The sequence below is a fragment of the Littorina saxatilis genome, linkage group LG6 (assembly GCF_037325665.1).
Source record: "Littorina saxatilis isolate snail1 linkage group LG6, US_GU_Lsax_2.0, whole genome shotgun sequence".
Taxonomy (NCBI): Eukaryota; Metazoa; Mollusca; class Gastropoda; order Littorinimorpha; family Littorinidae; genus Littorina; species Littorina saxatilis.
Genome location: NC_090250.1, coordinates 53141339 through 53160987, shown reverse-complemented (window position 1 = coordinate 53160987; position 19649 = coordinate 53141339). Strand labels below are relative to the sequence as shown.

Genomic DNA, 19649 nt, shown 5'->3' with positions numbered 1-19649 from the left:
CCACGTGAATGTGTTTAAAAAAAACAAAAATCCACTAAGAAAGTTCATTTCAACATATGCTTTAAAAATTGTCAGCTTATGACATTTGTTATTCTATGATTCTTGGGCTGCAGGAATAGCACGTGTCCACCAACAAACACTTGCAGCTGTACAATATCAGCTAGCTGTGAAAAACGGTTTGTTGTGATTGTTTGTTTTGGTCTGCAGATATGAAAAGCTTGCATTAACATGGACTTGCAGTTTGCAATTGTCAACGTACGTTACGTTATTTTATGATTATTGATCTGTAAGAAGAACACTCATGAGTCTCTAATGTCAGGCAATCTGAAGAGTGCCTTGTGACTGACTGACTATTAGGGTTTAACGTCCTCTTAGACCAACTGGTCTATATTGGGACAGGTATTGGTAATACGTTGAAGATATGGTGTGATACTTTGATTCGAACAAGCCCGCTGTGGCTGTCTTCTTCGACACACCAGCATTGGGTTTGTCTCGTCAAAGTATCGAAATTCGATCATGATAATCGGAGACTAGAGATGATGCATGCGTGTCTTCGTGTTTTCCAAGCCCTGAGACTTTCGCTGTGAACGTGGGATCTTTTTCGTGCGCATGTGTGCACACGGGGGTGTTCGGACACCGAAGAGAGTCTGCACAAAGTTGACTCCGAGAAATAAATCTCTCGCCGAACGTGGGGATCGAACCCACGCTGATAGCGACCAACTGGCTACAAAGCCAGCGCGCTACCAACTGAGCTACGTCCCCGCCCCGAGTGCCTTGTTCGCGCAAGGACTCAAGTAGATTGTTGTGTGTGGTTTTCGCCAGGAATGCCAGGTGTGATTTGTTCGCGTTGTGACCGTGTCATTAGTATGTGTATTATTCATATAAGCCGCGCTTTAGCTACGCCAGCAGCCCATGTTGTTCCTTTGTCGTGGATTCGGCAACAGCCTAGTCTTTACCAGAAGTGCATATAAAAGATTCATAAAAACTTTGAACAAGGATAGGAGCAAAGATCATTAGGTGTGCGTTTTATTTCAAGCAGTTTGATGGGTCTTATTGCCAGCTTCCATGAGAGGCCTTTACTTGTTTCCAACATTGGTACATCATACACAGGCGTCTTCCATCTAATTGAAGCCGAGGCTTCCTAGGTCAACTGAACCCCCCCCTCCCCCCCCCCCTCTTCATCTGTACAGGGTTCGTACAGGTGCTTAGAATCGTTGAAGGTGCTTGGGTTTTCAGGGGTCAGTTTCAAGACATTTGAAGTCCTAACAATTTTTTGTAAGATCCTTGAAAGTCCTTAAAAACTCTGATACTGCAGACTTTCTTTCTTTATTTGGTGTTTAACGTCGTTTTCAACCACGAAGGGTTATATCGCGACGTACTGCAGACTGATTACGCAACAAGCACACACAGTAAACAATTGCAATACTTTATTATTTGATAACCTCAATGAAAATGTTGGACAGTAACCAACAGTCGCTTTTGAGTCTGTCTTCTTCAAAACTATTGTCTGCTTCAAAACTATTGCCACTATATGTGGCATTTGATATCATAGCCCAACGCTTGGTGCAGAAGAACAACAACAAAAATAACCACAACTGCAGGGACTGGAACAAACTTTTCAAAGAAAATAAGGAAGCCCTCCCTGCTCTCTAAAAGTAGGATATGCACCGAAATGGCTGCGATCTGCTGGCCGATGTGAATGCGTGATGTATTGTGTAAAAAACATTCCATCCCACACGGCATAAATAAGTCCCTGCGCCTTGAATATGTGCGCGATATAAATTGCATAAAATAAAAATAAAATAAAAATAAAAATAAATCCCTGCGCTTAGAACTGTACCCACGGAATACGCGCGATATAAGCCTCATATTGATTGATTGATTGGCTCTCTTACCACACAAGGGCCAACATCGTTCACATACATTACTTTGCATTGTTCTGCATACTGCCTAACTGTGCAACAAAACAAGACTAAGTGATGACGTCAGTAACAACAGACACAAATGAAATCATTAATTTGTCAACATTCAGTGATTTAAATCGGCTTGCGGGAAGGGGTACATTAACCAGCGAGTGTTTCTTTGCGAGCTTTGAAAGTAAGAGGGTGATTGAAGGTAAGAGGGTGATTGAAGGTAAGAGGGTGATTGAAGGTAAGAGGGTGATTGAAGGTAAGAGGGTGATTGAAGGTAAGAGGGTGATTGAAGGTAAGAGGGTGATTAAAGGTAAGAGGGTGATTGAAGGTAAGAGGGTGATTGAAGGTAAGAGGGTGAGTGAAGGTAAGAGGGTGATTGAAAGTAAGAGGGTGATTGAAGGTAAGAGGGTGATTGAAGGTAAGAGGGTGATTGAAGGTAAGAGGGTGATTGAAGGTAAGAGGGTGATTGAAGGTAAGAGGGTGATTGAAGGTAAGAGGGTGATTGATTTTCTCTTCACAAGGTCTTACAAGTCCGTGAAAAGTCCTTGAAGTTAGTACAAAAACACTGTCTTTATGACAGGATCATTATCGGAATCACTGTAAGGTATAGAGGTATTGTCGGAGCCATCAGTAAAGTCGTCATCAACATCATCATTATTATCAACATCGCTATCGTCATCAGCATTATCATCGCGATCGCCATCGTCACCAGCATTATCATCGCGATCGCTATCGTCATCACCATCACCATCATTATCACCATCGACGTCGGAACCATCTTCGTCCGGGGCTTCACTTGGTTTCGGTTCCAGCGCGTCGTCTTCCTTCGGTTTTTCCGTGCATGTGCAGGCAATACACAGGGCAGTGCAGCAGGCACACAGGCAAGTGCAGCAGGCACCCAGGCAACGGCAGCAACTGCCTCGTCCTTCTGGAGGTTGCGCGGCTTGCCCAGGTGGAGGTGGGGCCATTGGCCTTGCTGCAACCGCAGCAACCAACAACAAAAGTTCAGTCCATTTTAATATATCGCGACATATAATTTATACACTATCAGACATTTAGGACCCGTACTCACACATAAAGGTTAGCGAATCCTAGATGTAGCAGGACAGAATTAAGCACAATGGCGAACATATTCATAAAACTTATTTGAGAATGTAAATACAAACAGAAAAGCAAGATTGAAGTGGTGAGGGAATAGTGAGCAACGGAGAAAGAAAAAGAGAGCACAAAAACTAGAAGAAAGGGAGAAGAAGAAGACGTGAAGCGACACACCAGTTATAATAATAATAATAATAATAATAATAATAATAATAATAATAATAATAATAATAATAATAATAATAATAATAATAATAAGAACATTTATATAGCGCTAAATCAAAAACTTTCGTTAAAAAGGCTTGCTCTAAGCGCTTGACATCTGAACTAAAACGTCATTCACACTCTTTACAATGATGTACAAGAACTTCATGTCACACTCTTTCATTCAGTTATGTTGTTGCCGCCGCTTGCATACCTTTCTGACCTGGACGAGGTTTTGCTTGCTTGGTTTCAGCTCCTTTTGAAGGTTGATGGATCACTATTATCTCCGTCTTGGGGGTCGCTCCACGCTTCTTGCGCGTCCCTCTCCTCTTCTCGTGCCCAGAAGGACCGTTCTGCTTTCCTGGGAAATTCACGATGATCAGGTCCTTGTTCATCTTAGCTTCCTTTTTCTTGGCGATCTTAGCTTCCTTTTTCTTGGCGATCATAGGGTCCTTTTTCTTGGCGCCCTTGCAGGCGAGGCAGCAGATACAGAGGAGGAGGAGCGCGCCCAAGATGCCGCACCCGATATACAGGAACAGCTTCTTTTTTTTCTCCCACTCCTCATCGACGTTGTCGTCTGGTATCCCGTGGGTATTGTTTCCATTGGTTTGATTTCCCATTTGTTCGGTTTGATTTCCTACTTGTTCGGTTTGATTTCCTAGGTATGTTGCGTTAGAAGACCGTTTCCATCCATGCCGAGGAGTCCTGCTTACAACTATGCCAAAATCTAACTGTGACATCTCAGTGCTTTCCATGCATGCGGTATGCTTTTTACCAGACGAGTAACTTTGAACGTCGATCACACACACTGACACCGACTTCTCACTACTCGGACAATCACTGTCATCGCTACACTCGTGACGACCACCTGTCTTTGTTGCTTGTGTCCTCATCACGCAAGTCTCCCTGTCTGATGTCACACGTGCACCTCGATCGCACACACACACAGTTCGGGTCGCACTATCACTGATGTCGTCCTCGACCTCAACACACAAAGTCGACAGGGGAACATACTCTCTGCAGAACATTGAAACCTGACAATCGATGTTTGTCACAAAACGAAAATAGAAATCATCTTCTATCACTACAACACACGCCGATCTGTCCGCCATGGGGACACTGGAAGATTTACCACACTGACATGTGAACGTGGAATGTGTCCATTGACAAGACGCTCCAGGGACACAAGCGTTGCCGTGGCTTGGAACACACTCTTCCCTTACTGCCGCGGGTTGCGTGAACGAGCATGGTATAAAGTGAACACACATCAAGACTGCCAGATATTTCAGAGGCTTAGCCTTAATTCCACGTTTTTGCTTGTGGGCGAGGTAGATGCATGCATCCCCCATCGTGTTTTATTGGAAAGTGGTCACATCAGCTGACGCGACGTCACTCTTACGTCACGTCGAAAATGACGTGTTTTGGAACAGGTCGTGGAGCCATCTCTCTCTCTCTCTCTCTCTCTCTCTCTCTCTCTCTCTCTCTCTCTCTCTGTCTCTGTCTCTCTCTCTCTCTCTCTCTCTCTCTCTCTCTCTCTCTCTCTCTCTCTCTCTCTCTCTCTCTCTCTCTCTCTCTCTCTCTCTCTCTCTCTCTCTCGCTCTCTCTCACGAAAGTGGTAAAAAGAACTGGGCCTCAAGTGTCCGTTGTAAATTGTATGAGTACGGTTTTGGTTTTGTGTGGTTGAACCAGGGCGTTGTTAATGAAAAAGAGTTTTTGCGTGTTTTTAGGGAAAGGTTGGTCGATTGCAGATGGCAAGAGTGGGATTATCATATTCAAAATAGTGATAGATTTGCTGTTTATCGGACATTTTGTACTGTACAGGACATTAAACCCTACCTTTTGTTGAATGTGGATAGACATCTAAAGTTTATTATGACTAGGTTTCCCAGATAGCATGCTAACGTTAATTTAACGTTAATTTAACGTTTGCATGGTTAGATTTTGGTTTACGGTTAGCATTAAACGTTAAATTAACGTTAAATTAACGTTAGCAGAAAAACGGTTATAAAGCAAACGTTAAATTAACGTTAAATTAACGTTAGCAAGCAAACCGTTTTCATGGCAAACCTTTTTTAAACGTTAATTTAACGTTTGCCTGAAAACCAATATAAAACGGTTTGCATTGAAACGTTAAAATAACGTTAAATAAACGTTGACACATAACCTTTCAATATCAAACCATTTTTAAACGTTAATTTAACGTTTGCCTGAAAACCAATATAAAACGGTTTGCATTGAAACGTTAAAATAACGTTAAATAAACGTTGACACATAACCTTTCAATATCAAACAATTTTTAAACGTTAATCTAACGTTTGCCTGAAAACCAATATAAAACGGTTTGCATTGAAACGTTAAACTAACGTTAAATAAACGTTGGCACATGACCGTTCAAAATCAAACCAATTTCAAACGTTAATTTAACGTTTGCCCGAAGACAATTAAAAAACGGTTTTCACTGAAACGTTAAAAAAACGTTAAATAAACGTTGACACATAACCGTTCAAAATCAAAGCAAAAGCAAAAAAACAAAAAAAACAAAAAAAATGTTGTTATTGTTGTGGTGGTAACATTGACACAAGCAACAACAACAACAAAAAATTAAAAAAATAAACATTTTAAGCACCAAAAAAATTGTTAAAAATAAAATTAAAAAAAAATACCATAATGTAACGTTAAATTAACGTTAGTTTTATGTTTTATGGCTAACGTTTAATTCACGTTTTAGGGCTAACCTTAAATTAACGTTAGATTTAGGTTAGTTTGCTCATCAAGATAAACGTTAAATTAACGTTAACATTTAACGTTAATTTAACGTTAATTTAACCAAAATAAAACCATAATATATCGTTAAATTAACGTTAAATTAACGTTAATTTAACCTTTACCGCTAATGTCGATTTGACCAAAATAAAAGTATAATACAACGGCTGTTTGAACGTATTTTTCACGTTGAGTGGTAACATTAAAAAGAACCCCCCCAAAAACATAATCAAACGAATCATAAGGAAAATAATTGTACATGTATTTAATTTTTTTTTTTTTTTGCTTTTTAAAATTTTTTCTTATTTGAAGATGCAATTTCCCATAGTCTTTTGTCTGCTGTTGTTGTAGTGTTATATGTAGCTAAAACCATGTTAACAAAAGACAAGCAAACACCAACATGTAAAGTCAAATCAAAGTTTGAAAAAGGTTTTTGGTGAGAACGGTTAACTTTGCAGCTAACGCTAATTACACATTAACATGCTTCCATTTGAAACTTCGAGGTCTTCATCGGGGATTGACGCCCGACAAAAGCTAATTGAAGCTCGACGTAGCAAAGCGACGGAGGGCTTCAATTAGGCTTTGGGAGGGCGTCAATCCGCGATGAAGACCTCGAAGTTTCAAATGGAAGCCTGTCAATATTGTTGCAATTCAATCTGACGACGATCTCTTTCCTGCTTTCATGCGATGGTAAACAGACAGAATTGGTTCTGTTCTGTTCACACACTACTTTCAGTCCACCTACCTGCCAGGGTCAAGTCCCAAGAAATATGTCTCTGTATTCCTATCGTATCACTCTGCTCCTGTTTTGTTTTCTTTCACACACATTTTCCCTTCATTTTTGACGGGTTTCTGGACAGCAAACTCTAAAACAAATTCTTTTCATCACAAAAGCGATCTTTGGAATTGACTGACGTAGTCCGGAAGAATTCATGCATCAACTTACGTCACATATTCGACGTCATCACTTCGCATACCTTATGGTCTCGGTATTTCGTTGGCCTTCATATTTCCTACTTGTAAAATGACCCTCAAAGCTAACAGAGACTAGTTGAGGCTCTATCAATGCGCCTCGCCAGCAGGTTGTTAATGGATTTTTTAGCGAGTGGTTATCGACAATTAATGACCGGTAATTTTTAATGAGTTGGGGCATTCTGACCAATCACAGGATCTGTTTCATTAAAACGCAAACTTGATTGAATTACAATTTATCTTGTTGTATTACTTAATCCGGAGAGCATGCAGGCTGTTGATTTGTTTTTTTTATCTCTGTCTCATTGGAAGGATGGTACTGGCCAGGTCTCATATTTTGAGCAAAACAGTGTACATGCTAACATAAAACAAAACAAAAGACAAATAAATAAAACCATTAGAAACATACTTTGAGAATATTTTCTAAACATTTATTCATCATTCCCTGATATTTTCACAATATAAAAAATAAAAAATAAAACCATGATAAAAATGTCAAAAGTTGAATCAGTTCTTAAGTTTCTAGAAGTGAGTTTGGATATATACCACACTTTTGGGTTGTGTACCTAGAAATTTACCAATTATATTCCATCTTTTGGGTTTAAAAAAGCCTTCGCAGATATATTATAATACATCCAAAATGATGCCAGAAGAGACAAGGAAATATGAGGTTATTTGCAACACCACCAGCAGAGGAAGAAGTCGCTCATTTTGCAGCAGCAGATAAAAAGAATTGTTGAATTTGAAGCAGGAGCAGACACAGAAGTTGTTGAATGTGTAGTATCTGCAGCAGACAAAGAAGTTGTTGAATTTACAGCAGACGATATATTTGTTAAATCTGCAGCAGCACACAAAGAAGCCATTCACTTTGTAGCAGCTCCAGACAACAAGAATTGCTGAATTTTAAGCAGGAGCAGACACAGAAGTTGTTGAGTTTGCAACAGGAGCAGCAGCAGACAAAGAAGTTGTTGAATTTAAAGCAGATATACTTGTTAAATCTGCAGCAGCAAACAAAGAAGTCATTCACTTTGCTGCAGCACCATACAACATGAATTGTTGAATTTGAATTAGGAGCCAACACAGAAGTTGTTGAGTTTGCAGCACCAGCACCAGAAGAAGAAGTTGTTGAATTTGCTGCAGGCGATAAGCTTCTTAAATCTGCAGCAGTAGCCATGGAAAGTTGTTGATACAACCAGTGCAGACGATGACATGTCTGCAATAGGCGACTTTGAAGATCTGCTCCACATGCTATGACACCTGCAAAGACAAAGAATACAACAATCTTAAAAAACATAAAGAATTTAGTGTTATTTGAGAACTTCAGTGTAAACACTATAAGTATGTCTTCTTTGTTGGTGTTCTTTGTTTAACATAGAACTGAAGGTAAATAAGTCCCATCTCCCCCCTTCCCCCGTCGCGATATAACCTTGAATGGTTGAAAACGACGTTAAACACCAAATAAAGAAAGAAAGAAAGAAAGGTAAATAAGATTTAAATTGTCTTTGCATTATGCCAATATTGTTGAATTTACGTCTGTGAATTTGCTAACTTTGATAGCATCATTCTGTGTTTGAATGAAATGCTCTAAGTCAATGCTGCCTGGCAACAGCCCTACCAACCCGTCCATCCCCATCCCCAACCCACCCACACACAGAACACATTCCAAAAAAATTTCTCCAGACTAATACAATAGAATGTCAGTTGGACCTTGACTAAAAATATGTATAGGTAAAGATACATGTACCAGCTACAACAAATTGTTCTGTCAGAAGACTTCCTACATGTCGAAATGATGTGATGGTCGACCAGCCAAGGATTAGAACAATGCGTCATATAATATAAGCATGTATCAATGACCCTAGGCTGAGGCCTGACAATAACACTGCCTTCTCTCATATGATTTTCTGTTATATAATAATATGACTGCTGAAACATTCATCAAGCTTTAAACAAAGATTTTACCTGCAAACACACACACACACACACACACACACACACACACACACACACACACACACACACACACACACACACACACACACACACACTTACTTGGCCTCAACAGCCAGAATGTCGGGGTTGTACCTTGTAGTTTACATCCCTGTGAATGCTTTCTGTTCCATCCTCATGGTAATTCCTCCCACCCTGCAATGAAAGCATTGATGTGTGAATTGCATTAATTACTATAGTCTAAACACACTCAAATCTTTACTTGTTAATAAAGACAGAGAGATAGAGAGTGGTAATGGGTGAGGGGGGGGAGGGAGAGAGCAGTTGTCAATCAAACTTTGTTTTAAGTGTCTTTGAATAGATCATTTTCGAAAATAACTCCCCATGCCTCTCCTGAGATCTCTTATTTACTGTACAGTAATGCATTTGACCTGAAGCCGTAAGATTGAACAGTAAGTGCCCTGGGTGCACATGTGTGGAAAGTATCAGATTGAGAGAGAGAAAGTTTCAGATTGAGAGAGAGAGAGAGAGAGAGAGAGAGAGAGAGAGAGAGAGAGAGAGAGAGAGAGAGAGAGAGAGAGAGAGAAACAGACAGACAGAGACAGAAAGACACAGAGAGAGACTGAATCTGAGAAAGAAAGGAAAGAAAGAGACAGAAGGCAGGAAAGAAAGAGAGAGAAATCCACCTTTCCAATCGTTATGCATCATTATTGCTTTGATATTTGTGACTCGTATGAAAAATAAGTCAACAATCACAATGCCAACCGATCGTGAACTATGTCTCTACAGTTCAACATTACCTGAAGAAAGTTCCATTTCCCATTCGCCTCAGCGTCACAAGATCTGTATTGTGTAGTCCTGATATATGCTGAAGTGTAGCATGTTATCTTATACATGTATCAGCAGTCACACTGGCTTTGAAGTTGCTAGCGTGTTAAAAACTGTTGCAACTTGCAGAAACTTTTTCACAGTGAAAAGTTTGAGACTGAGAGTAATGTCCCTTGGCGATCAAGGGAGGTCACTCAGAATGTTCGTTCCTAGTTATCGAAGCCGAAGGACATAACGGCAATGCGTTGGGAAGATTGAAAACTGGCAAGTTGCAAGCAGTTGTAAGAGCACTATGTGATATACACCAACAGAAACAAACCAGACTGGACAGTCAAATACTAAGACCGAAGGCAAACAAAACCTTAGGCATCATCAGGAGATCGTTTGAGCATCTGGATAGGGAGGTGTTTGTACAACTCTACAAGAGTCTTGTCAGGCCAATCCTTGAATATGGGCATTCAGTATGGCAGCCACAGCAGAAACTGCTGTGCAAGGAAATAGAGGACGTACAGAGAAGGGCTACCAAACTGATATCGGCTCTCAGTGAGAAAACTTACCCAGAACGACTTGCTGTACTCAAACTACCGAGTCTCGAACACAGGCGTCTCCGAGGTGACATGATCGACCTCTACAAGTATATGCATGGGATCTACGACACAGGCAACCCGAATTTCCAGCTGACCGAAACCAAAGACACTAGGGGAAACAGCCTCAAGTTGTACAAACCATTTTGTAGGCTGAACGTTCGGAGCTGCTTCTTCGCAGAAAGGGTGATTCCTCACTGGAACAGTCTGCCAGAAACAGTTGTGACAGCACCATCAGTGAACAGTTTCAAAGGAAGGCTGGACAATTTCTGGGCAGACAGACCAGAGAAATTCTCGCCAACGTGCTACCAATAACCGCCCGCGCATGCCACCAACAAAAGTGTTATTGGAGTACTATTCGACGGTATACAGACGTTTCGCACTTTCGCCGTTTCGCACTTTGACGATTCGCACTTGTGCGAATCGTCACAAGGAAAAAGTTCGAACCGTCAGCATCAGGTGCGAATCGTCATAGTGATAGGTGCGAATCGTCACAAGGAAAAAGTTCGAATCGTCAGCATAATAAGGTGCGAATCGTCATAGTCATAGGTGAGCGATTTTGGTGTTGTTGTTGGGCGCAAAGTAAGAATCCGGGGCAGAGTTGGAATAATCGGGATTTCCCGAAACCTCATTTGATTTCCAACAAAGCGCCGCATTTCCGGAAACGAGCTGCCTCGTTCTAGAAATGGCAACCCTTCGACTGGCACAAAAAAAGTATACCCTTTTCACAGGTCATGAATAAGGTATATGTGAAAAAGCAAGGTCTTATACAGGGGAAATCTTGGGGAGGTGGGGGCATTACACTGTGTAACAATTCTCTCAGTGACACTCAGCGCATGCAGCTAGCTAGTTGCTGCTGTCTCGATCTATTTTGAACACAATGATTTTTTTTTCTCAGAGTAGAGTGTTAGTTTGTTACAACAGGCTGAAATCATCTTTAATTTGAATCAACATTTTGCAACAATCAATCACATCAATATAGCGCACAGACTTACACATCACGTTTCAAGAGCCGAGAGAGAGAGAGAGAGAGAGAGAGAGAGAGAGAGAGAGAGAGAGAGAGAGAGAGAGAGAGAGAGAGAGAGACTGAGAGAGAGAGAGAATTGCATGGCTTGTTGTGACAGGTGTCATGTTGATACAATGTTGCCATTGTATCATGGAAAACAAATTGATGAGGCTTGGTGTCGCAAGGTCGTGTTAACGAAACGTCAAAAATGACGTCAAAATAGCAGAATGCTAAAGCCGGCATGCGATCATACTGGAAAATCACCTACGCACACCAGATCCGCTCTTTGCCGGCTCACATATATATATTTGAGGCCAGTACTATCATAGGGCCGCCCAACTCATGTCCCAAAATAGGTCATAGCTACCTGAGAGGACGTAAACTCCACCCCCTTAGTTTCTGAATAATCATAACCATGAAGCAAAGATCATTGCTGTCGTTTCTGCCTCCAAGAGGTCAGAAAAGCCCCTAATTGTCAGACACTGAAACTGAAAGTGATTCACGGCCTAGTAGGCTACGTCAACCGCCTGATGATGCTACGATGGCATAGCAAGTCACTCGGTGATTTTGACATCGGCTCTGCGCGTCAACACTTTTTTGACAACCAGGGGGGGGGGGGAATAACCCGAATTTATTCCACAGAAAACGTCTGCGTGTCGATGGCATTGATAAACATTGATTTAGTCAATGTTTGCATTTGACTGGTTGCATTGGCAGGTTGATTTTCGTGAGAGCATTGTGCCGCTCATGATGTCATACCGGTTTGAAAGATATCTAGCGCGATCACTGAATATAAATATAAGCTCTTTACAAATTTAAAACTAAAAATAAATATTGAAAAACAACAACATGCAATTTCCCCAACTGGCCACGTAGCTAAAATTATCAAGCCAATCATCCTCACTAACACTCCCTCAGCCTGCTCAAGTTAGAAATTGCACAATCACTCATGAACGCGCCACCCTTCCTTGCAAGCGTTTCTCCTATCGGCAGTATTTTTTGTGAAGGCATGCAGTGAGTGGCGACTCAGTGCGCTATCTGTATTGGGTGAGCGCGCTAGGCGAAAAATAACAGACCAGTATTTAAACACAGATTAACACGCGCGCACACACACACACACACACACACACACACACACACACACTCACACACACACACACACACACACACACACACACTCTCTCTCTCTCTCTCTCTCTCTCTCTCTCTCTCTCTCTCTCTCTCTCTCTCTCTCTACCAGGGACCTATATTATTCTCTACAAACTAAGAAACACACACACATATCCACAACTTTGCTTCCGAAGTTCCCACTTTCAAATATAAATGACAATGACGTTTCGCACCTCTTGGCAATGACGTTTCGCACATCTTGGAAAAAAGTACGAAACGTCATTCTGAAAAGTGCGAAACGTCATAAGTAAAATGTGCGAAAAGACAAAAAAAGTGCGAAACGTCATGTCCAAATTGTAGATAAAGTGCGAATCGTCCGAAGTGCGAACCGTCAAAGGTGCGAAACGTCTGGTATTCCTATTCGACAGGATCGATGAACAGGCCTAAGGCCTTAAACATCGCAAGTTCAAGTTCAAGTTCAAGTTCAAGACATAACTGGACTGGTTTCAAGAGTTTTACAAACTTTGAGTGAGTATTGCCGATGGAACTTGGAAGATAGATTTGCTAATTATTGAGGCTTTCAAGATCAGTTGATGTATTTTTTCTCTCTTGGAATACATGAGACTAAAAAGTGTGTTTGTTTCTTAGGTGTGTGTGTGTGTGTGTGTGTGTGTGTGTGTGTGTGTGTGTGTGTGTGTGTTTGCTGTTTTTCTTTATTGTTGTTGTTGCCTGAAATGGTGTTTTTAACTAAGAATCCAGTTTTATGATTCTGTTGTGCATAATAAATAGCTTTTATTCTTTCAGATTTATACCACAAAAAAACCTGTCTGCATTTGGTGGGGAGGTGCCTTAACTGGTCAAAAGAAAAGTGAGCTGATTGATGGCATGGCCGTTCATTGCATTTGGATGGGGAAAAGCAAAACCAGTTTCCATTCTTCAACAAGCTGAAGATTTGCATTGGAAAACAGTAAGTGGGTTTTTTAGAATGAGTTTTCAATGTAACTGACAGAACGATTTGTTGTATAATTATTACAATCAGTTGTGTAATGCTTGCAAAACACACACATGTACACACGCATCCCCCACCCCACCCCACCCTTTTCCACACACACACACACACACACACACACACACACACACAAACAAACTCCAATTTGTACTGTTCCTGTTTCAGTGGTGGACCTTTCTGGTGACCTGTAAAACTGTCTGTTGGAACATATTACTAGGGAAAATAATCTATCATTGTGCTTTTGTAAATTTGTTGATTAGGCCCAAAAAAATAATAGGTGTGGTTACGGTAACATAGCCAAAAAAAATAGGGTAGGAAGGTAGGCAATCACTTTTTTTTAAACTTTTTTTTCTAATGTGTACAAATTAAACCTACTTGACAGGGAAATAAGTGTGCGACTCGGGCGCTTTCGCTTTCATTGCGTTTTCTGCACTCGTTTACTTGTTTTTGTGTGTATTTTTTTGACAAATGTAATAAAAAGTTATAGGGTCGGCCCCCAAAAATAGGGTAGGTCGGGTTACCGTAACCACACCTATTTTTTTTTTAGGCCTTAAATCAGAATTACTTACAATTCTGTTTCCAGTCCTTTGTACAAATTCGTATTAATTGGACATTATTTCTTTCAGATGAAAAAATCCTCTCTACAATCGGAGAGGGGGGTGGCAATGGGAGGGGGCCACAGTCTGAAGGATGACTGTACCAAAGCATGCAGTTGGAAGGGGACAACCCATCAAGGTTTACAATTATCTGCTTTGAAAACAGTGAGTACAATTTGCTACATGTATAATTATTGTTGTCAGTTGTTTATTGCTTGCAACAGACCCCCCCCCCCCCCCCCACACACACACACACACACACACTCATATATATACATTCAAATATCAACCGTTTCTGTTTCAGTGATGGACTGGTATGATGAACTTTTCTGTCTTTAATAACATTTAGAAAAACATGTTGTCATTCTGTGCTTGTTTGTTTTTGTTTTTGTGATAACTAAGAATCCTTGTTCTCATTCCTGTGCACATGTATTTATATTGACTTTTATTCGCTCAGATAACAAACAAGTCTGCAATTGGTGGGACGGTGTCTGGACTGGTGGGAAGAATGATGAGTTCATTGATGACAGATGATTGTACCAAAGTCATTCAATTAGAAGGGGGAAAACATCGAAGTTTCCATTGTCTGTGCTGAAAGTTCACACTGTTGACCAGTAAGTGAATTGTTTAACTCAGTGTCGTCTTTTTTTTTCCTGTGGTGCGTAATTTCAATATCAGTTGTGTAATGTTTGCAACACACACACACACACACACACACACACACACACACACACACACACACACACACACACACACACACACACACACTCTCTCTCTCTCTCTTTCTCTCTCTTTCTTTCTCTGTTGTTACAAATTGGGCTGAGACTTTTGATTTTGCATATGTGGACTTGCGCCTGTGTATGTGTGTGTGCGCCTGTGTGTCTGTGTGTGTGTGTGCCTGTGTGTATGTGTGTATACATGGGTATGTTTCTTAGTACATGTACTGTATACCTGTGTTTGTTACTGCTAATGTGTGTGTATGTGTGCTGTGTGTGTGTATGTGTGTTTGTAAGTGTATATTTGTGTTAGTGTGTGTGTGTGTGTGTGTGATTTAGTTTGTAATCCCAGCCATTGACTAAGAACCATTTTTCCTTCTCTATCCCAGGTTGGTATCCTGCATAAGATTATGACCACTTCAAAGTCATGGAGCTGGGCCTGGCCACATAGTTCAAGCAGAAGTTGAACTCACTCATCATTACCATCATCATATTCTGTGAGGTGGACTTCACCTACGACCAGAAGTTTGACCAGCGTCAAAGAGTGAGTGCAGGCAGCTGCTAGTGCTACAGGACATCATTGCGCGCCATCTCACTAACAAGATTCAACACCTTTGCTGACCCACAGCTTCTGAATGCTGTGTTTGTAAAGCAGCCCGGCATCAAGCCTTATTTACATGGGTGCCATCATTCAGGACTAACACCAACAGTTCATAAACAAATATTCACTGTGCACACACGTTTGGCAAAGTGGAGCAGAAAACTTGCAGTCTTGCTGCTTGTTAATTTTTATTCATCGATGATTGTTTTTCATCTAGCTACTCCACAAAATATGTTAATATCTTTTGTGATAGCAAGAATCTTAATGAAATGAAGCAGAGCGCTATTTTAAGATCTGAGAAACAAAGGGACGTAATTGCTCTGCCATATGACATGTGCAACAAGAGTAAGTGAGATTATGTGGAAGCAATTTTCTTGGCACCTGTAATAATAACACGCTTAGGAATGAACAAGAGACTTTACATGCTTGTCGCACTTGTATGCATTAATAGCGCTTACATCCCTTTGTTTCTCATATTTTGTGCTACTGACTTGTTTGTATACAGTTAATACTGATTGTGCAAATACTTTGTATTGTTTTCATCTCTGATTTTGTCATTAACAGTGATCGCTGTCGATAATGAGTTTGCACAGCCCTATGGTATTTACCTTGATGAATCCATACCAACACATTGTGATTGAAATTCTTAATTGCTGATCCTGTTATCGCCTTCAGATGATTTTTTTTTATCAAGTTCAGACTATTATTAGTCAATGTAGCAATGCTTCTATGAGACCCCCCGCGGGTTAGGGGGAGTCCCATATTGGTTGGGACGTGAAAGAATTTACCCGATGCTACCCAGCATGTCGTAAGAGGCGACTAACGGTTTTGTTTCTCCTTTTACCCTTGTTAAGTGTTTCTTGTATAGAATATAGTCAATGTTTGTAAAGATTTTAGTAAAGCAGTATGTAAGAAATGTTAAATCCTTTGTACTGGAAACTTGCATTCTCCCAGTAAGGTCATATATTGTACTACGTTGCAAGCTCCTGGAGCAATTTTTTTATTAGTGCTTTTGTGAACAAGAAACAATCAACAAGTGGCTCTATCCCATCTCCCCCCTTTCCCCGTCGCGATATAACCTTGAATGGTTGAAAACAATGTTAAACACCAAATAAAGAAAGAAAGAATGCTTCAATGAGATTAAGTCCACACATAATTTTTGTTTTCCCGATTGATAATACTATGCTGTGGTATTTTATGTGTTGTAATATTTTTTAGTTCACATTTTCATGTTTTAGCAATTGAAGGAATTTAGTATGCATTGTTCAACATTTTAAAAGTGTTACTGTTATCATATTAGATACTGTCAGGCTTTTACACACCGTACAAACACCCTTCCATTTGAACGCTCACCAAACGGGAACATCCTAGGTGCCCTACGTAAAGAGCGAGCAATTTTTAAAGAATGAATTTTGCAGATTGTCTCACTTTTTGGACCCATCCTGAACTCAGGTAAAAAATGAGTTACTTCCCTTCGGGTCTCATTCTATCGATGTAAACTGGCGATAGCCGTGGATCGATGATTATCAGAATGTTTTTGGACCGTGGTGCGTTTTTGCGCTGGACCTAACTTTTAAAATCTAAATAATAAATTGACAGCTTGTTACACAAACATTCTTCAATCATAAAAGAATTCTTTTTTCATCAAGACAAGATCAGTACAATTCGAAGTTGTGAAAGTTTGAAAAAAGAAAAGCCCGGAAGCAGGGTCACGCAAGGGTCATAGCAGACGACGGTTTATGCATATCGCCGTTCCTCTCAACAGTCAAAAGCCATCGCTAGAGTTCTTGTGAACCACAGCCGTTTGTTTCGTGCATAAAAACGTGCTATTGTAGATAAGCTCACATCGAGTCGCATTCAAATGACTAACTGATGACTACATTGTGAAAAAGGGAAACTGGATCACACGGGTTCACGATGGCTCAGGGGTGAGATAAACCACGCCAAAAAAACACGCCAAAAAAAATTCTTTTAAAATTGTTCGCTCTTTACGGAGGGCACCTAGGATGTTCTCAATCGGTGAGTGTTTAAATGAAAGGGTGTTTGTACTGTGTGTAAAAGCCTGACCGTATCTGTGATGGTTTATGGTAGGCTTACTGTGCCTTTAAAGACCTCAACAATTTAAATTTTAAATAAAATTTGTGATCTTGAATTTTCTGTGCATTAATTCAAATTTGTATTTGCAAATGTTATTTTAATGTTTTCAGGAGAACGTAAATTTAACGTTTGCATGTGAACGTTAATTTAACGTTGGCATGTGAACGTTAATTTAACGTTTGCATGAAAACGTTTGATTATGGTTTTGTTTTGATTAATTTTATGTTTGCATGCAAACGTTAAAAAAACGTTAAATAAACGTTAATCTAACGGTTATATTATGGTTTTGTTTTGGTTTGTTTTTAGTTATTTTTACGTTAGAGATTAACGTAAAATTAACGTTAATTTTACGTTATTTTATGGTTAGTTTTTGGTAAAACTAACGTTAAATTAACGTAAAATGTTAACGTTACATTAACGTTAACCAGATGAGCAAAGTAACGTTAATGTAACGTTAACTTTTTACGTTAATTTAACGTTTACCGCGAACGTTAATTTAACGTTAATTTAACGTTAGCATGCTATCTGGGTTCGATTCGGTATTTCAGAAATAAATGTGCATGCTAACCGATATAAACAGCATGGTGCCGATCAGTTAATGTGTCCCCTTTGTAAAGTAAAGCAAGATGATGAAGTCCATTTTGTTTTGTGTTGTCCATACTTAAACAGATTAAGAGAAAAATTTATCCCATTTAAATATTATAAAAACCCAAGCACTTTTAGACTCAGCTTGCTCCTGGCTTCCCCTCAAGAAACTGTTGTTAGAAATGTATCCTTGTATTTGTATAAAGCCTTTAAATTAAGAGATGTTTTAACCTCTTAGTTAAATAACGTGTAATGTATGTTTTAATCCGTAGTGTTGTGCGATTGTTATGTTGTACCTTTTTTGCACCTGATGAGTTAAATTATTTGCAACGTTAATCATTTGTTCACACTCCGATCCTTCATAAGGGGCTATGGCCTATTGAATAAATTATCTGCGCCTGCGTCTGCGTCTGCGTCTCTCTCACGAACATGTTATAAGGTGGGTAGAGCTTCCTCAGTTCCTGAGTCTGTAATTTGGTATAGATTATTATATATGTCTTTGGTTTTATACTGGTGCACCGTCGGTACAGTTAAACCCGATCTGAATTGAACTTTATTTAACAAGGATTAAGATTTAACAGAATTCAAGCACACTGTCCCAAACAGCTCATGTCTCATGTCATCGACATTGCACACAACACGTGACATCGCTGAAAGAAATGCTGTTTCCACTGACAAGTATGCATGCACCATGGGGGAAAGAGAATTGAGGCAAGGCACAGTTGTGTAGGGTGCATTCTTCTTTTTCTTCTTCTTCTTCGTTCATGGGCTTAGACTCCCACGTTCACTCATGTTTTTAGCACTAGTGGATTTTTACGTGTATGGCCGTTTTTACCCCGCCATTCAGGCAGCATACGCCGATTTCGGGGGGGGGGGGGGGGGGGCATGCTGGTTATTTTCGTGTTTCTATAACCCACCGAACTCTGACATGGAATACAGGATCTTTTCCGTGCGCACTTGGTCTTGTGCTTGCGTGTACACACGAAGGGGGTTTAAGTCACGAGCAGGTCTGCACATAAGTTGACCTGGGAGATCGGGTGCATTCTGATGCAAATTGTGCACTTCCATTTCTCTCCTCATTCTCTGCTCCTCTTTTATCTGATGGCTTCCAATAAACTGCATTCTGTTCTTGTCTCTGTGTTTAACCCTTCTGCTAACAATTCACTGCGAAACAAAGATGTTACGAGAATGAAACCCAAAAGAAGATGCACGAAAACACGCCGAGTCAGCATCTTTGGTTTTCACCTTGACTCGGTACCAAAAGTTTACCTGTAGCCTACCTGATTTATGGTTCGGCGGATCCGTATGTTGCATGGGTGAAGGTCGGGATTTGAACATTGTGTAGTTGGGTTCGCTGAAGCAAAGGTGGTTTGGAAATAGACAGTGTTTATGATAGAGGTGTGCTCTGGTAATCAGGCTGTGATGTTTGTTTGCTTGTTAAGTCGGTCATTTACTTTTTACATTTAGTCAAGTTTTGACTAAATGTTTTAACATTGAGGTGGGAATCGAGACGAGGGTCGTCACTCGTGGTGCATGTGTGTGTGTGTGTGTGTGTGTAGAGCGATTCAGAGTAAACTACTGGACCGATCTTTATGACATTTTTTATGAGAGTTCCTG

The 19649-nt window shown here is 40.3% G+C and overlaps 2 protein-coding genes and 1 long non-coding RNA gene across 3 annotated transcripts in view; 2 read left to right on the top strand and 1 right to left on the bottom strand.

Moving 5' to 3' along the window:
- LOC138969533 (FRAS1-related extracellular matrix protein 2-like) overlaps positions 1 to 19649 on the top strand; it is a gene marked incomplete in the record, with an annotated part of 314415 nt that overhangs the window by 169174 nt on the left and 125592 nt on the right.
- Positions 2308 to 4595, bottom strand: LOC138969532 (uncharacterized). The gene is made up of 2 exons (XM_070342357.1): positions 3430 to 4595; positions 2308 to 2889 (listed from the first exon to the last, which is right to left on the bottom strand). The coding sequence occupies exons 1-2, from the start codon at positions 4562 to 4564 to the stop codon at positions 2465 to 2467; spliced, it is 1560 nt and encodes a 519-aa protein (XP_070198458.1). The 5' UTR covers positions 4565 to 4595; the 3' UTR covers positions 2308 to 2464.
- LOC138969534 (uncharacterized) lies at positions 12914 to 16542 on the top strand. Its single transcript, XR_011456490.1, has 5 exons — positions 12914 to 12956; positions 13233 to 13395; positions 14064 to 14198; positions 14491 to 14647; positions 15139 to 16542. It is a non-coding gene; the product is annotated as an uncharacterized lncRNA (long non-coding RNA).